This window comes from Tachysurus fulvidraco, chromosome 7, assembly GCF_022655615.1.
Source record: "Tachysurus fulvidraco isolate hzauxx_2018 chromosome 7, HZAU_PFXX_2.0, whole genome shotgun sequence".
Taxonomy (NCBI): domain Eukaryota; kingdom Metazoa; phylum Chordata; class Actinopteri; order Siluriformes; family Bagridae; genus Tachysurus; species Tachysurus fulvidraco.
Window position 1 is genome coordinate 8,285,970 of NC_062524.1, and position 20,087 is coordinate 8,306,056.

General features: G+C 37.0%; 1 protein-coding gene across 8 annotated transcripts in view; it reads right to left on the bottom strand.

Annotated features, from left to right (window-relative positions):
• adgrb2 (adhesion G protein-coupled receptor B2) overlaps positions 1-20,087 on the bottom strand; it is a 371,126-nt gene that overhangs the window by 176,091 nt on the left and 174,948 nt on the right. For 6 of the 8 annotated variants that reach the window (XM_047816851.1, XM_047816849.1, XM_047816845.1 and 3 more), the window contains exons 3-4: positions 19,713-19,793; positions 17,051-17,236 (exon numbers count right to left, since the gene is read on the bottom strand). In XM_047816851.1, coding sequence (XP_047672807.1) covers positions 17,051-17,236; positions 19,713-19,793 — 267 coding nt within the window. The remainder of the gene's footprint in view (positions 1-17,050; positions 17,237-19,712; positions 19,794-20,087) is intronic. The other 2 variants (XM_047816852.1, XM_047816848.1) reach the window with 1 other exon arrangement.

A 20,087-nucleotide genomic window follows, 5' to 3' on the forward strand; every position in this document is an offset into this window, starting at 1 on the left:
CAAACAGAGTTGAAATATACACCGTGTCATTTTTAACAATTCCTCTTTCAAAGTTGTTTGTTCAGAAACACTGAAGACTGACACTGTGCGAATAAGATCTGGTGTTTTCATACACTGGTCTAGGAGAACGTCCTCAATCGTAACAGTCTGTTTTAGTGCCATATCAATAGGTAGAGTACGTGGTACCATGTAAACTTAGGTTTTGTTGTTGTGCTACTGTATTGAACAGAAAACACAAAGACAGCATTCATGATTGTTTTTAATGATGAAAGCAAAGCTGTGTGAAAATATCACCAGGATGAGGTTCTACAGCATCCTACTGTACAATAATGTCAAAATGTCCACAATGTCTGTAATAGAGAGCATGAGAGCGGTGTATGCACAGCATGTGAGCACTTCATTTCTGCTAGCACTGAGTAACCTAGTGCTTAATTTTAATGGCTACTCAGGTCAGTCTCTCTAACATACACTTTCACAGATATATATATATATATATATATATATATATATATATATATATATATATATATATATATATATATATATATATATATATATAACAACAACCAACATGACCAGAGCTAAGTAAAATGGTCCTATTAGTAATTACTTATTAGTATTAGTATTACTTATTTCAGTATCTGAATCAGAACTCTGTCTGGAAAATGCTAACCATGCAGGCCTACTGAAAACATGAAGAAATCATGTTCATCATCAGTGTCATGGAAATCTCAAGAGAAATGAATTAATAGGCATGCACCGAGCACAGAGATAGATTATAACTGGTAACACTTTTGCACTATATACAGAAGAGTGTGAATAGACAAGTACAGGCTTTTCTGAGGAAAAAAAAACACAAAACCATACAAACAGAGAACAACAATACTAAACAATGGAGTGGCAAAAAAGAAGAACCTTGACGCTGTGAGAGACAGCATGAGGGAGAAATGGATAATGATACTAACCAGGGCACACAGCTATATAGCAGAGTTTGTTCTGCACATCAGGACCTTGGCAGGCCTCGGCTCGGCTCTCAGGGCCAGCGCAGCTCCTGCTCCGAGTTCGAGAGCCGCGGCCGCACGAAGCCGAGCACAGACTCCATGCAGACCACTCCTCCCACAGGTTATGCACTGCAAACACCAATATTTTCAAAAACACTTTATTTCTATTCTCCAGTTAATGGAGACGTTGGTGGGGAAAAACAAACCCTCATGTGGGTCAGTACCTTAAACAGAAGCCCAGAAAAAGCTACAGCACGGATTCTCAGCTTTTCCATCTTTCCAACATACCTGATATTTAGCTGATCAGGTCTATAGCAGGAAATATTCACTTTGTGCAGGGCAATTGAAAAAAGATGAGAACCCCTGTCCTTGCTGATGAATAATGCCACAAGGCCACCATGCCTTCTTCATCAGTCCCACCTCCTTTCTTAGAAAGTTAGAGGAATACTGAAGAATGCTGAGGTTGATGTAAGTTGTAAGATGTACTGTAAGGACAGAATAGGATGTAGAGCATGTGTATGTATAACCAAGATGAGACACTTCTTAATGTTTTGGGATTCTCCATAGAAATAATAAAATGAAATGGATTTTATTTTACATCATATCTTTGTTGATGCACATCCCCCGTTACATGAACCCATGTTAAATGGTGCATCATGCAGTAGAGTACAAAAGTCTGACTTTATTCTTTATTCTCGCTTTATTCCATTTATCATACAACACTTTTTTTCTTCTAACAAACATCATTAGTCACACTAAAAATCAGTATTGACTAATAAATATGAAACAAGGTAGAGAGGATGGGAAGTCTACAAAATTGTATTAATTCATTCATGTATTAATGCGTCCTGATGGAAGCATACTGTACTTGCAGTACAACTGTTTTTAATGCTATTTGTACAAAGTATGTTATTCAATCTACTTTTTTTTTTCATTTTCATTTTTGTGTCATTTCATAGAAATAGAAACGAAACAAATGCCACATTAAAGTTACACATGCTTCACACATATCAATAATAAAAGTGAAATTATTAATAAACTGTTCAGATGTAGTGGCATATGTATTTATTTACTAACCCATGAATCATTTATTTTCATTCGATTGCTTTTTTTTCTTCTTCAAATGATTCATTTATTTTCACGAGTGATTTCCCTCTTATTTTTTTTTATTATCACTTGAGTTATTTATTTTCACATGTGATTTCTCACAAGATTTATTCCTTATATTTTTTCATATATGTTTGTTTGTTTATTTACTTTTCACTTGATTCATTTATTTCCATACATTTATGTATTTTTTTAAAGATCTATTTCTAATTAATTTCACACAATTCACTTATTTCATTCACAGGTATACTTTGTCTATTTTTTTATTATTATTATTATTATTTATTTTTATTATTTTTTTTTTTTTGGTTAATTACTTATTATTCACATTTTACTATTAGGTTAATAAGATCTATATAATAATAAATCAGCTGAGCACAATATTGAAATAACATTCCAGTCAGATTTTCCAGTCAGATGTTCGGAAACCAGACTGATGTAGAAGGAATAGCTTTTCCTGGTCCTATACTCGAGACCCAGATGTCTGTAAAGTGTAAAGTAATGACTGAGAGTGAATAATGAAATGGTGGAGAAATTGGAGGCTTCTTGCCAGAACACAGCATTGCAACAACACCGAAAGCCAAGCCAGCCAGATAACCAACCAGGCAAGAGAAGTACATGGCCCACCGGGCATACAGCAGCCTGTTCATCCCTCCTGCTCATTTAGACCTGTGATTGGCTTTAATGTGAGAGTAGAGAAGCCAATCGCTACATCGTTAGCAATGCAACCCGATGCTAATTCAGACTAGCTTTGCTGCACTGTCTTGTCAATGAAGGGAAATAGACCTGGTGCATAGAGGCTAGATAAAAAAAAACACACACACACAGATACACACAAAAAAGGGCAAAGTGAAGTAGATGCAAGAGAGAGAGCGAGCGAGAGAGAGAGAGAGAGAGAGAGAGAGAGAGAGAGAGAGAGAGAGAGAGAGAGAGAGAGCATGGAAGCACAGAATGACACCAAAATAGAAACGCAGCTGAATCTTGAAGGGGTTACTGAGATTTGATGAGAGGCAGTGGGGCGTAGGAGAGATGGATGAGATTTAAGAGTGGGATCGGGGATCATGGGAGAGCAGTAAGGATTTTTGAGGGAAGAGAGAAGGGGTTTTGAAAGAGAAAGAGAGGGAGGGATAGCTGGCTCGCACTGTGTCAAGCAGGGATGTCGCATGAATTATGTATGCCGATAAATAATTGATCTTGCTCTGTAGTGCAAAGCTTAAAAGAGGCATGGCTTAAGTCGAGCACTGAGCACCAAAAAACTCGCACACACTGGCCGAGAAAGGAGAGGAGGGAGAATGGGAGAATACGATTTGGAATCTGCATGTAGGAAAGAGCTAATCTGCATGGAAATGGGCAGATTTGAGATTACCTAGCATAAAATATGAATAAAGTGAAGATGTAGTACGGGTGATGGATATGGGGTGTAAGTGTATGTTTCAGTCTCTCTATCACTCTGACTGTTTGGCTGGTGCAATTTTGATGACATCTTGCTGTTTGTTTTCAGACAGACAGACAGACAGACAGACAGACAGACAGACAGTTAGATGGATAGATAGAGAGAGAGATAGAGAGATAGATAGATAGATAGATAGATAGATAGATAGATAGATAGATAGATAGATAGATAGATAGATAGATAGATAATTGCTACAACACCAAGTAAAACCTAAGCAGTACGTTGATGGCTTTGGCCAAAAGTAAAAAAAAATAAATAAATAAAATCTTTCACTATTATCACGCAGCACAATGTTCTTCCTGAATCTAATGTTTTCCTTGAGAACTCTTACAGATCTCCCTGCCAGAAGAGGTCACTATGACCAGAATACTAGTTGGCTGCCGGTTAAGCAATTATAGTAATTTCTAAGCCATCATTTCATGCCATTATGTTTTTTTGTTTTTGTTTTTGTTTTTTGTTTTTTTTATCAAAGCCTTGCTGTGCAATTCTTATTTGAATTATTCTTTTTTTTTTTTAATCAGCAACTTGGCATAGAAAGCAATAGTGGTCCAAAAGTTAAGGCTCAGTGTTACTGATCAGAAGGTCTGGGCTTTGAGCCAGTGTTGTGCCCTTGAACAAGGCCTTTAAACCTCTCTGCTAAAGGAGTTTGATATCATAGCTGACCCTGTGCTTTGACCCCAGCTTCCTAACAAGCTAGGATATGCCAAGAAAAGAAATTTAATACAGGTGGATTCTTCTGCTTGATTTTTGATCGTGCCTTTTCTAAATTTGCTACTTTCTGTAATAAAACCTCTTTGCATAAGAATCCTCATTCTGTGTCCCAATTCCATATGATGCTACACTTAGCACTTTCACCCACGTCTATAATACAGACAGATGGAGACATTTTCTGTTCATCATATAAGTAGGTTTTTGTGTGTACAGGATCAGTGTGTTTAAATGAGGGGCAGAATTTTCACGTAGCTTACATACTAACCCATGTTACTACAATAAATTCAATTCGTAAGCGATTTCTATTTTAATGAGTTTAACAGAAACCTGCCTTAAATTTGACATAAGTAGAAATTCTGCAGTAATTCATAAATTATTGTATTGTGCATCATCTCGCACTTATTGCCTTCCCACAAAATGAAAAAGAATCTCTAATCTTATAATGTCAGGATTTTTATTTTATTTTTACATTCGCAGCATTTACCAGATAATTTTAGCTACAGCACCTTTTGTAGCAGTCATTTTGGATGTACTGTAAAATGAAAGCCACCTGGCAAAAAAAAAAAGAAGAGCCCATTCACTTCAATGGAAGAGGCCACAGTGTATAAGAAATGATTCACTTCCAGGAGCAATTAATTTCACATACACCTCCTCCGATTTCTCTCAGTTTATCTAGATGAACCTGCAAATGGTCCAGTCTTGGAAACGTGGGCCTGTAGAAAGTTAACACTAGGATGTGATCGCTATTTTATGAAAGACTCAATGAGAATAAAGTGATTATTATTATTATTATTATTATTATTATTATTATTATTATTATTAGTAGTAGTAGTAGTAGTAGTAGTAGTAGTAGTAGTAGTAGTAGTAATATTATGCTTCTATTATTATTATTATTATTATTATTATTATTATTATTATTCAGCACAATGTATTTTATCACTCACAATACCAAGTTACAAGAAGTTGCAACAAGCTGGCTAGAACTTTTGCTTTTGCAGAAACAGGTCACACCAAGGTCACTGCTAAGCATATGATTTTATTCAACCCCGCAGATTTTCACTCTGGATGTAGAAACTTAACATGCAAGCTCATCTTTTTCTAAAAGTCAAACTTAAAACAGATGACAACAGATGCTGAGAAATGGTTTCAGTGAAATGTTTCCCTTCTTGTCCTTCTTGTCATTCTTGCCTACAGCACCTGTAAAAACCGCCTTAAAAAATCTATTAAACCAAAGAAGGTATAATCGTCTGGGATGCCAGAGTGTCTACGGGAGGTATGGATTTTTTTTAGTGAAGACGGAGAGACTGTGTGAAAGACCGGAAACGTTTAGAGAATCACACAGTCAGAGAACAATCAGCCAGGCAGAACAAATCAGCCAGTTACTGTAGCTAACAAATTCAACTCGGATCTTCAGTTCTATATTTGTGACCAGTTTCAGTGTAGTGCAAACCCAGCATTCTTAAACATTCCTAAATGCAGTAAGAATAGCAACAAAGGTGCCCAAAAGGAGAAACGGGCTCCGTCTCTAAAGGGTTTTGACAGGGAGTAAAGCGCCACCTTTTGGTTTAACGTGACTATTGCCCCGCTTACCCTCGATACACACTGGACCGTGTTATGCAATCACTTGGCAAAGACACTTGGCTGAGAAAACTTGGATCAGAGGTCAAGATGAGGCATGAGGTAATCTAATTTAATAAAAATATATCAGAATAAATAAGCAACAACACGCAACCAGCAAGCAGTGTGGAAAACGACTGATTAGATAATTACTAAGCATGACGTGATAATTGTGAATGTCCTACTGCCAAGTCAAATCAGTGAAGGCAGGCATTCATGCATCTGTGCTGAAGACAGTGAAATGTTTTTGACATGCTATTTAGGCTTTTCTTACATATATGATAACAATTATTCTCTTAAATATACACAGGTTGTGGTATGTTGAAAGAAACAAAAAAAATGCTTCTTGATATGTATCAGTCAGTAATAGTAGCAGTATTCCTTTATGAAAGTAGTTAAATAATAAACACAATTAAATAAATAAATAAATAAATAAATAAATAAATAAATAAATAAATAAATAAATAAATAAATAAAAAAAAACCTCTTATTGGTGGTTGTGGTCTGAAATACAATTATATATATAAAAAAAATTATCAACATTCAAGCTGTTCAGTGTGGAACTGCAGAAGGAACATTATTATTATTATTATTATTATTATTATTATTATTATTATTATTATTTTCATGGCCATGAATTAAGCTTCTTGAGAGATCTGCTTCTTGCCCACAAAATACTTACGTAACATTTGGTTAGAGGCAGGATTCAAGTGTTTCTATTCAGCGTAGGCTTTATTGTAGCCATTCCAAGAATCACAGTGAAATTTTTAATATAGGGGTCAATACACAAGTAGGCAGAAACAAGGAAGGATAACTCATATTAAAATAAAGAAACAAAAATAACTACAGGGAATAAATAACTAAACTAATCACTAAAAGGTGAACACCATAGAGTAATTAACCAATAAGAGGACAGGAGTGGAGACAGGATCAAAACCAAAATAAAGGCACACAGCCAAAAATAAATGAAAGCTTACAGAGAGCTCAGAACAATAGCAAACGAGCCCATTTTTAATCATGTTTTCAAGTTACTAATCTTGGCCATGACGTAGTGCTTAGTGCCTAGTGCTAAAGTGTTGGGCTACCAATCAAACGGTTGTGAGTTTGATCCCAGGTCCACCAAGCTGCCACTATTGGGCCCTGAACAAGGCCCTTAACCCTCAATTGCTCAGCTGTATAAAAATGATATAATGTAAGTCGCTCTGAATAAGGGTGTCTGCTAAATGCTGTAAATGTAATGTAAACTAGTGGCTGTAAAATATTAATTAATGGCCATATCTTATTAAAAAATAACCACCATGTTATCTCTGCAAAAATACTCTGCTATAAAAGGTTAGTAGTCTTTACTCTTGAAAACGTTCCTTCAACTCTGATATAATTATGTCTATATGAGATCCTATTCAGTGAAATTCCATTAACTCTGAATAAAAGAAATTCTAAGTATCGTTTTCAGTGCTGATTGGCACCTGAGCAGGCTTTTCATAATGAGAGGTACAGACATGTACTCACACAGGCTATAAAGAGATACTGGGTCTCCTCATCATGAAAATGATCTTGGGAAAGCACACTTTTTGTAGAAAACATATCAATCACAGCAGAGCAGAAGTTAAATTATAAGAAATAGTATTTCTTACAATTCTGAAGACGACGATCAGTGGGGTATATTACCCATGAGGAACGAAAGCTATTTTATTCGATTCGAACACCTGACGTATAGAACGTTGTCATTTTGACTATATTTTATATAGAGATATCAACCGAGAGATTAAATGAAGATCCTGGCATTCGAGTGTAACTATTTAAAGTTCTATTACAGTATATTCATGTCTTTAATTTTAGAATTTAGCTTTCATTTTTTCCCTTTAATCTGGAATATTCTGACAACATTATACCATTGCATTATGTTCCATTTTTAAGGTCTGATTTAGAGCATATCATCTGATATACTTCCTCTTCATTGAGGTAAGGCTCATGTGAGGATCCTGAGGCATCTAGAGATGTACCAGCTCCAGTTGGACTCTGCTTCATGAAGTATTCGTACAACAACCTCCTCATCAATACACTCATGTCCGACAGTATATTTATAATCACACCAGCCGGTGTCATGAGGATGAGGTTCACTTTTGGTTCCTCTCAAGGTTTCTTCCTCTTCCATCTAATGGAGTTTTTCCTCACCACAGTCACCTCAGTCACCTCAGGCTTGTTCATTGAGGATAAATACAAACACATTTAAACATAAGTCTAATATGAATTTTTGTATTATATTAATCGTATAATATCTGTACAGCTGTTTTGAGACAATGTTCATTGTTAAAAGTGCTATACAAATAAATTTGAATCATACATATACAATTCTTAATCATGTGTTTAAACTCACGTAGTCATCTTTAACCAACAGTTGGACAATGAATTGATTGACGAACTGTTTCTCCACTCGTTCACACAAACAAAAAAAAGCATTTACAAGATTTCTTCATTCCTCAGGTACTTCTACCCACTACTATTATTTTTGCGATACTTTATTAAAGACTGTAACCTATTTGTTCCCTATTTGAACCATATCTCTGTACCTTTCCTGATGATAGTTTTTACCCTATCGTATACACCTCTTACGTATCACACTCTGTTTCGATTGTTGGGGTAAAAAGAAAACAGCAGAGTTACAAATAATGCACAGTTTATCAACTGGTTTCGTTCCATTACTTGTCATCTTACCTTTTTTGGGGGTGTGTTTATAGTAACCACTGTATTTCTTATAGCTGTATACAACTGAGTGATGTTGGTTTATTTTCATTTCATTCATATCATTGAGACGTGATGATACAAGAAACCCATATGACAGGAAAATGAAATGATTTCAGGTGACTGAACTGTTCAGACGGTAACAGCACAAAAGCTGTGCAGAAAGCAGATCCATTTGCAAGGTTTATTGATTGTTGATAGTTTTACTTGAGGACACATTTCTTTTATTTTTTTGCATTTATGAACTCTTCAGAGTCAGTGTGCTGTCAGTGTGTGTCCATTTTCATGTATACGACAATCTGAAAATGTTGAGAATGAAGCAACAATCTCAATCAGCAAACCCATAAAGATGCACAATGATTGTTTTCTCTTCTATCTCTTCTATCTTTTCTCTTCTATATCTCCCTGCAGATTTTGAGCCTTTATGAGCCTTTTATAAATCCTCAAGCATTGCTTTGTAAAAGTAATAAAGTGTAATAAAGGCCATATGTAGGTATCCTTCAAATAAAGTGTTGTGGATTGTATCATATTAATATGTTATGGGAAACAAAAAGTCCTAACAGGACAAGAGGTAAGTAAAAGCACACTCACACCTCATTTTACACCTCATATCACACGTGAAAGAAAGAAGGTGATCTGAGAACAGACTCAAAGGTGTGTGGGAGCGGGCGTGTGGACGAGCATCGAGTGTGGAGAAAGACAAAGTGAGTCAAGCTAGGAGAGTTAAATAAATCAGGTAATGCGTGATGATTCTCACTTGTTTTCTATTAGACTACTTATTTGTGCCTTTTTGTGATTTCAGGAACCAGTAAGACAGAGAGAGAGATATAGAAAGATGGAACGAGAGAGCGGTATTGCTGTACAGTGCTTGCGAGACACGCACACACCTACACACACACATACACACACGCCAAGGAGTGTGAACTTGAACCTGACGGAGCGAAAGCTGTGAGCTCGGGACGGATCTATTCACTGTTGTTGTCTTGTTTTATTGAGTTCCTGAAAGTGCACTGAAAAAACCAGACTGAATAAACACGAGCCGAGAGCTCGGCTAAAATTTCGCCTACATCCCCGGCCTTCTTCTACAGCCTCACACAGCAGGGATCTATACACTTATTTTTCATTGCTTGCTGCTTGCCATTTATTCACTTTTGGCTACATTAGATTACTGTGTACAGTCTTATAGGGTCTTAAATAGTATTTCTCTATTACCACTAAATCTAAACCTAGACAGTGAAAAAAGTAATAAGACTTAATTTGCTTTATCTAGGCATACCATATTCTTAGAGCATTTAAAACTTTATATCCATTAGGCACGTATACTATATGTGCAGTACACAAAGTTTGGTACAAAGAATATATTTCTAAAGTTCTTCTTCGTTCATCTGGATCCAGAGTTTAACCTGGGAACACTGAACATGAGGTGGGAATACACCCTGGATGTGTTGCAAGCCACTATGCACGCACACACACATACACACACACACACACACACACACACACACACACACACACACACACACACACACACACAAGAACACTCTTTTACACCTTGGGGTGATTTACCCACCAGCCACCTACCAGAATGTGTTCAAGAGGTGGAAGAAAACTGTAGTCAAACAAAACCCACATGGACATGAACAGAACACGAGGAACTCTACATACACAATAATCCAAGCTTTGGATTGAGATCGCTACCAGCTACAAACTATGCCACCATGATGCCTGGTCCTAAAGCGAATAAACTATATCATATTTCACATTGATCCATAGTTCCGTAGGTGTTGGTGTCTAGATCTTGGGCTGTCCGGAGACCTTTTCGAGGAGCAGGTGCTTAAAAAATAACGATGATAATCTAAATCTTGCTTTTTTTTTCCTGAAAGTGTACTACTACAGTACATTACATACTAAACTATTTAAGTAGAACATAAACCATGCCATATTAGAAGATATCTCTGCTGTATTTTATTTATTTCTGCCTGGGCTAAAAGAAGATAAGAACCTCTGCAATAAAACAGCTGTTCACAGACAGAATAGAATAAATGTTTAATTTATATTGCAACGCTGCTGAAAATGCAAGATGTGGTAGATCTTTTACCTGGAAAAGTGCACATAATGTACCTTTAACCCTAAAGTCATAAAGATTTGTCTTTAATTCTTTTAAGGAGAATGCAAACAATTGTGGAATTTGTACCTGTTTTATTGTGAACATGTTTAGCATCAAATTTCTTTGAACATTCGTTTGTTATGTCCGACTTCACAGTGGTGGTTAATATGAAGCTCGTATGAAAACTGACACTCAGAGCTTTAAGGATGCAGCAGTTTTTTTTTATACAGTAAGTGCTTGTTTTTACCTAACCTTCTAAGGGCAAGATATTAATAGGAAGGCTTTTTACCAGAAGATGGATCTATCTTCAAAGATATCAAATTCATTTCTGCTCTCTGAGATATGCTTGCTCATAACTATCTAAAATGAAAAGGTGTGAAGGTGTTATGTTCAAACACTAAAATTATGAAAAAACATCACCCTGTAATCAGACTAGCGGTGCTCAAATAATTAATTTGTTTATACTGATCGTAAATGTCTGATATGTTGAAAGTTTGTGTACTGGTAAACAAGGATTTAGGCCCAATTATGCACCTTAAATCATTTTTTTAAGGTAAACTACATTTGCATTAATATGACATACAGTACATGTAGACTCGAAGCACAAAGAATTAAAAAGAAGCATTTACAAAGAAGAGTACTGTTTGCACCCTAGTGCTATAGTGAAGTGTATCACTACAAATATAAGGCAGTAACAAAAATACATTTTCTTGGAAACTGCTTTTTTTTTCTTTAATATTTTTCCTGATATCATCTCGTAGTAAGGCGCTCAGCACGCCAAAAAAAAAAAAAAAAAAAAAAGGAAAAAGGCAATGCTGACATCAAGGAGCTCACCCGCAGCTCTGCAATTACCACATAATGAGGAGTAAGCAGCAGGTCATAGGAAAACCTTGCAACTAACCATGTTTCAGCATAATTCATATTAATAATAATTGTTTAATCATGAGGAATTCTGATTATTTCTTTTGTTGCACAATATATAACAGTATATTTTACACCAATTTAATTAACCAATTAACGCATGCAGAACCTCTTTATTCAGTCTATTTTATTTTATAAGAAGCCTTTTAACTTCTTAGGGGCTTTTTACATCGTAAAAAGACCAGGTGTAAATGCCCTCCGAAACGTTTTTGAGACGGAAATAAATCCGATCGTACACACCACTTCAGGAGGTGGTCTGGGACGCATTTCAGACGTAACTGGACAGGTGTAAATGGATACAGTTGTTCAAGCCACATATGTCAGTGCTATACTTCTCCCAAACGGAAGTACGTCACTCGCATGCGATCTTTAACCCAGGTGTCTCGTTGGGTCTTAAAATGCACTGCTGCTGCCAGCGAAAATGCAGCAAACAGTAAATGCTGTTTTTTGTAGCATAACCATCGTAACAAGTTTTTTCATCTTCTTTTTGATTGCATTCTGAAAAACTCATACACCAAATCGTGTTCCGTTTCAATTACCCCGGAAATGAGGTAAAATATATTTGCATTTTGGTCGGGTAGAAAGATCGGATTGATATCCGATTCGCCAAGACGTATTTATGTGGTCTAATGTAAATGGAGCAGTTTTAACAAATCAGATAGCTATCGGATCAGAGAAATCACATGAAGTGACCAGGTGTAAAAAGGCCCTTAGTCTTAATTACCATATTACACATTATCTCTTTTGATACTATTCAACTTAACTAGTTAGTAATTACATTTACAGCATTTGGCAGTAAAGAACACATCCTGATACTGTTTACTAGGACTAGTTTAAGTTGTTTAAGGGCTAGTTTAGGAATTTCAAAAAGAGATAAGTCTTTAGACATCATTTGAAGACAGCCAGTGAGCAAGTCATCTGTTTATTCCACCTCACAGGTGCTAAAACAGAGGAGTCTTGATGCAGGTCTTCCTTGTACCCTGAGGGATAGTGGGACCAATTCGAGCAGTTCTGGAGGATTTGAGGGAGCATAGAGTGGTGTTATGTGTGGTAAGAACTTTGAGGTAGGAGGTGGTCTGTTTTTGGTTTTATAGGCAAGCATCAGTGTTTTAAATCTAATGCATGAAGCCACCAAAAGCCAAGTAATGGGGTGGTGTGGGAAAACTTCACAAGGTTGAAAACAAGTTGTACAGCTGGATCATTTCCAGAGGTCGAATGGCACTCAGAGGGAGACCTGCCATGAGTGAGTTGTATTAGTCCAGTCTCAAAATAACAAGGGACTGAACAAGCAACTGAACAAGTGACTTGCAACAATCCTTCTGATGTTGTAAAGGAGAAATCCACATGAGCATGGTAGATTAGCAATGCTAGAGGGAGAGGACAGTCCATGGTTACCCCAAATTTGCATGAAGTGACTAAAGGTGAGATTCACAAGTTGTCTAAGGAGATAAAATATCCTGTTATGAGGAAGGAATCTCTTGGGTTTCTTTCTGGGATTAACAGCATTCATTAATAAGTAGCACTGAACGGATACTAAAAGAATGAGAACAGTTATGATCGAATTTTATTGTTCATCATTTTGAATGATATTGTATGGGGGGGGGGGCAGGAAAATGGTAAATACCCTAACGCTTCAAATATAACACCACTTTCTGTTCTGATGCTCATGCTTGAACTATTGTGATTAATAATCCCTCTGCAAGCAAAATACACTTTCCTATGATTGCTTTGGCCAATTAATTAAATTCATTTTGAATTTTTGCCAAAGGTGTGTGTGTGTGTGTGTGTGGAGTTAAGCTGATGCTCAGCTCAAGCCTTGGGAATCCCCTTAGCCTTCTGCTCTTAGCCCCAATGCAACAACAATAGCACTCACCACTGAATAATAAATAGGCTACACAGAAGGTCAGCGTAAATCACTTGCACACTTGTTCATCCATAATGAAAGAGTAAGGAGTGGAAAAAAGAGAACCAGGTGCATCATGGGCTGTGGCCGTAACACCGCTGTTTAATAATAGACCTTGGTTGTGTGGGGCTGTACTGTCCATTTTAATTCGAAAACAATTTCGTGGTTCTGTTTCATTCCAATTTTCCTCAATGCTGCATCCTGAAAACTGAACTTCGGTTCATGGACATCATTGTCTCATTAAGACCAGTAGACAGTACACTGTTTTGTTATGTGTCTTTTTATACAGGGATAAAAGTCAGGTTCTTACTGTCTGGAAATGTCTGAGATGAAAACGTCTGTCTGTGTTTCAGACTCCGGCCATGAACTTGTACTAAGGATTTCAAAACAGACCTTAAAAAAGACACTGAACTCAATTTTGCTGGACTTAATTTTATATAACAGTGCTGTTCAATGTTATATTTCCAGTAATCACATTGCCTTGTCACAAATGGCAAATTACATTCAAATGACATGTTTATATTATTGCGTTGATCTAATATGATATCTGATATCTAATAATGTTTCTATAGTAACAGCTAATATGTAAGATTAGCTATAGATAATTGTTCATGTAATCTAGACCTAATAAGAAACTCTGACATAGGGACATTTTCTAAAAGAAGAGGTTTATGAACTATTTTTGGAAGGAATCTCAATTCTTTCTCTGTGCTGTCTAACATAGGTTTTTCCTCCACAGGAAAGTCTTCCGGAGGATGAATTTTGATTTTCTTTATTATTAACCAGTACACGGGTGAATTATAGGACATATTCAATCAGCTTAAAGAAAATTATCTAATAAATTATCTATTATGAAATTTTAAACGTTTGTGAACAAACATTTGGGGCATCCGAGAGAGCAGAAATTAGTTTGATACAGTATCACCATTTAGTTTGAAGATAGAAACATTTGTGTGTATGTAAAAAAAAAACCTATTAAAAAAACACACACACACACACAAGTCCTGAGTGTCTACTTTCAGTCTACCGTGAAAATGGACACAACAAAACAGGCAGAAATTTAAATTGAAGCTGGTATTTACAACGTTAATTGTTGTCAGGGTTCAGCACGGACTTTCGGCCACGTGTGTTTGTTGTCGTGCCTCGTCACGTGTCTGCCCCGCCTTTGTCTGCTCCTCCCAGTCACCACACCTGCTCCTCATTGTGTCATTATTGTCCTGTGTATAAATGTGAGCCGTGTTGCCGCTGGCGGTGCGGATTCATTGTTTACATCTAGTCTAGGTTGGTTTCGTCATGTGTATTATTTTAGTCCTCGTTGTTGTCCTGTGTTTGTCTTTATCATTTATTAAACCCCTTTCATTTGAAGCTATCCTGTGTGCGGGTCCGCCTCGTTCCTCCTCTGGTTGTGACAATTGTCTTTTATTGTCTTTTATTTATTTGTCTTTTAAGAGGGAGGTAAAAGAGGATTAAAATACTTCAGGGTGCTCACAGTAACACTGCTTTGTGTTGAACTGCTACACATGACACCACGTTATCAACCATAATTTTCCTGTAAAGGCCCAAATTCTCAATTTCCCAAATTGTTCAATCGTCTGATACAATAGCTATTTGCCAACATTTCTATGACTTTACTTCATGTGTGAACGATATCTCACACTTTTCAACCATATTCAACTACATAACATTGTGGAATGTCTTTGAAACCAGTTTGACCCTGACTATGCGTGTTTTATTCCTTCCATCCATTTTTTTTCTAGCATAAGATAATGATTTGTGGCAAACCTGATGATTTGTGAATGATTTATAACCAATATGTCAACAAAGCATTTAGGAAAATGCTTCTTCCAGTCTGTATTGTGTTTCTTTGAAACTACATCCCAAAATCCATGCCCAAGCAGTTTACACAGTACATAAATTCCATGTGTTTTTCCCTTATTTGAGATCAGCCGCCTCTGTCCTGACTCCACATGCCTCAGCAAGTGGAGTAAATGCTAAAAATACATCAAACGCTAACCTTACAAACTCATTTATCATCAAAGAGGAGGCTATGAATATTGGGATATCAATACAGCTGCTAAATAACAAATACGACAGTTACTCTATTTGCATAAGTACCACATTAGCATATGGTATGACCTACATTATACTAAAACTAATGGTAATCCATAAATGGCTCATGGGCCCGGAAATGTGCATTAACTATAAGGCAATGAAGACTGGCCTCGTGGTCATGAGCATAAAAATTTACAAGAATGAGTGCTCTGATCAGTGTTGACATTTATATCCTTTAAAAAAAATTATGGATAGAAGATCTGGCTAGAATTTAGTACTATTGTTTAGAGATCCCTAATTTTGTCATGGTAGTAGATAAAAATGTACTGCGATACCTACTGCGAAAGTTTAATCTAATATACCCAGGTGTTTCATTTCTTCATTTCAAATCTATAGTGATGTTGTACAGAGTCACGAAGACCAAACTTCTGTCACTTTAGATATATAAATATAAATCTCTTAACCTCACCAAACTCACCAAACTTTGATCAGATCAAAGCCAGGATCTAAGGTCCAAGATTTCATATAGCGATCAAAGAAATGAAAGCAAAAGCAATCAAACTCAACAATATTCTAAGGTGCTTTTCCAAAACACCAAAGATTTGAGCCAAGATGCATTATGTTGTCATCTTCGATGCACGGGCATTGAACATGAGTAATTACATGTAGATCTTCACTGGTATTAGCTTAAAAGAATAAACTCAAGTAGATTTCCCTAAACCTCAATGACTAACATTCTTTTCTTGGAAGATTTCAGACTCCATGTCACCAATAATGTCAATAGCATCCCAAAATGAGTCGGGAAAACGTGTATATTCTGGCATATTTAACTTACGGACTCTAAACTAGCTGAGTGGGATCTATAGCACACGTCACCGAACAAGACGGAGTCTATTCCATGCAAGGACTGTATTGGAATTTTACTCAGCTTTAACATATATGAAGAAGAACTGCCTGAGCAATACCGTTTGGGTTTGGGATTAAAAAACACACCTCTTTCACACACTTTACACACACCTATAGACTCCATTTGAAAGTAAAAATGTTCCATTAAAGCAAAGGGGTGAAAATGTAGTTAAACACAATGTGCAGTTGACTGTAGAACTGGCTTCATTTTCTCAAAGTACATTTATCCTTTTTTGTAATACCTACAGTACCTAATCCACAGCAGCGACTAGTGAATGTATTAGTCGATTAGGGTATACGACCCTGTGTGTGAGTGCATGTGTGTGTGAGAGACCAGTGAGTAAATGTTATGCCAGATATAAAGAATAATGCAAAGTTTGTGCGGTCATTCTCATGCATACCGTGCATTGTGGCTACAGATTTAGTGAAAGGAAGCTAACCGCAACATTAATGTGTGTGCTCATGCAGTACATTTTCAATGTGTGTGTGTGCGTGTGTGTGTATGTCTGGATGATAAGGAGGTACACTACCTGCTTGATGCTGGGGCTCACCTGGGCAGGTGGCAGTGTTGTTACAGAGGCGCGTCTCCCTCAGCGGTCCGCTGCACAGTGTGCCATACGGAGAGGACACACAGGAACGAGTACGCACCTGCCATCCTTGCCCACACGTCAATGAGCACACACTCCACTGAGACCACTCTTCAGCTGCTGGATCACCTAAGACAGAGTTCAAATGAGGATGAAAACCATTAAAGCCTTTGCTGTACATAACACCAGCTTTAGTGCTCAGTGATTTAACATGATTTGGCTGCCATCAAATAGTCAACAAATACTTGTCAGCTGGTAGTTTCAATCTTGAAAAATGACATTAATCCATTGAATCATATTTGGTCTTAATTAAAGTAGCTAAAATATTGCTAAGTGTACTTTACAGTGGTTATTCAAGTTATACCCTGATCTGGGTTTGCTAAAAAGGCAGCCAATGGCAGCAAAGAAACTATGGGTTGCATTGAAACACTGATAGATAAAGTTTTTTTTGTTGTTGTTGTTTTTTTCAGTGGTGAAAAAGTCCCCTTTTGCTGTTATAATATGCTCCACACTTAGATGAAGACTTTCTGCTAGATGTGTGGCTGTCGGAATTTGGGTTCATTGTGCTACGAGTTCATTAATGAGATCAGATGTTGAGGTCTGGGGTACAGTTGTTGATCCAGTTCACCCCAGTAGTGTTCAGTGGGGTTGAGTCAAAGTCAAGGTTCTATGCATGACACTCAAAATCTTCCACACCAACCATAACACACCATTTCTTCACAAACTCACTTTGTAAAATGAAGCATTGTTATGGTGGAAGAGGTTTAAACAACTTAGATCCACTTAAGGCAGCTGCAATGGTTAGGCGTACAAAAACATTGTATACAAATGTATGCTTACAACTTTGTGGCAATATTTTGGGGAAAGAAGACATAAGAGTGTGATGGTCAGGTGTCCACAAACATCTGGCCACAAACACTGCATGATAAAAAAAATTATTCACGGGATCATCCAGTTACCTTCCTGTTTCCTGTATACTCTAGTGACAAAACTCAGTTAACCATCAACTCTCCTTATATATACTGTATATATAAAAATAAATAATATGCGATTTAGAGACGTAATCATACAGTACACATGCATTCAATGTCTTATTTAAGCGAAGCCTGGCTTTTCAGACCCCTGTAATCCTCTCTTCTCATGTAGATGAGAAAACAACTGAGATTAAATGCGATAATTTTTGCTTTAAGATAATGGGAACTAAACCAAAGGCCATTTCATGACAATTAAAAAAAATTGACTGCCGAACGTCACGCTACTGAGTCTGAATTCACACCAGATGAGCAACTATAAAATTCAGTCCACACAGAATGCAGGATCTGCACGTTTCTGCACGTTTTATCAAGTAGACTAAAGCGCAAATGTATACCAGTGTCAGTGGCACGAGAGATGGTGACAAACCAGTTGCAATTACAAAATATTCAACAAAAAGTACGGCTCCTTATTAGTCAGGAGCTGTTATTCACTTTTACATGCTCAACCACAGTCTAATAGATTCAGGTGTTAATATAGCTATGATACAGTTCCTGTACACTACTGTATGTACAAACATTACTGTTACCAATCCCTCAGCAACTACAGTACATATGGTCTAATTAGACAGTGAAATGACCTGAGATGTCTAAAAAGCTGAAAATACATGTTTGCTGCCCGAGTATAGAACAGACATTATATAAACCACATCTACCTTATATAACATCAGGTAATGTGGCCCCATTTATAGATGGTTAAAGAAGCACCGTGTACAAGAGTTGTGAGCAAAAAAGCTCAGAGAATGCACATGGCATTCAAGCTTGTGGAGCTCTAACAGAAGAAGATCACATCAGTCACATCAGGTGCCATTTCTGTCAGCAAGAAACTAGGATCTGAGGCTACACTTGGGACAGAATGAATCCATGGACCCAACTTATTTTGTGTCGACAGTGCAGGCTGATGGAGGTGGCATGATGGTGGCACTATCCAGTATTAGTGTGTTTGTTTTTAATAGTGTCAGTCAGTGAATTGCTTCTTCCTGTTAAGGTCAGCAAACCTATACAGTTTTCAAAGATTTACACGATCCATATGCTTCAACCTCCTAACAGAAGCCCAAGTGCCAGACTTCAGTGTTCTGTTGATTAGGTTAGAGGGGAGAAAGAACACCAATGTTAATTGGACTCGGCAGCTTTGAGAGAGGCCATATGCCCTGGGCCAATACTTTATTTGCTTGCGTTTCATTGCTTCACTTTGATTTGCCTCTCACTGTGCCTGGAGTAACTATATACAGCTTCCTTGGAGGTGGCATTGGGACACAGCCACACCAGCAGGGTAAAGCGCGCCAGCGGGTGATGATCTCCAGACTCTTCTATGTCATTTCCAAAATGTCCTTGTGTCGAGGCAGCATCACAGAATGACTGGCTAAATTGAATTAATTGCACGCCTTATAATCACATTACATGTTCATTTGCATGTGGGTGAGTCAGATTCTCATCTTCCCTCAGAGCTAAAATAGACAGAGTGAGGCTACAATGTAAAAGTTGTGAAATGGGGTTGCCTAGCAAGATATTTTTATTTTTTGTATTTTTTTAACCATAGAATTTATGGAGAGAGAAGACAAAGTAAAGCGTACCTGTTTGGGCTTGGAACACTCCCGGCTGGTCGGCTGATCTTGGCCTCTGGGTCTTGACCTTCTGTTCGTCATCATCAAAGTCTGAAAACAACAAACAAAGGCAAATATCAATAACTAATAAATGGAATTATCCATCATTACGCTTAATTATTAAAATGATTGAGTCTCAAGTAATTAATCTAGAATATATCATATACATATCACATTAGTTAATGCACAACAATGAAAACAGCCTACATTTATATATGAGAATATAAATATTCTCACCTACTCACTCATTTTCTACCGCTTATCCGAAAATATAAATATTAACTTAGTTAATATTTATATTTTCGGATAAGCGGTAGAAAATGAGTGAGTGAGTGAGAATATTTA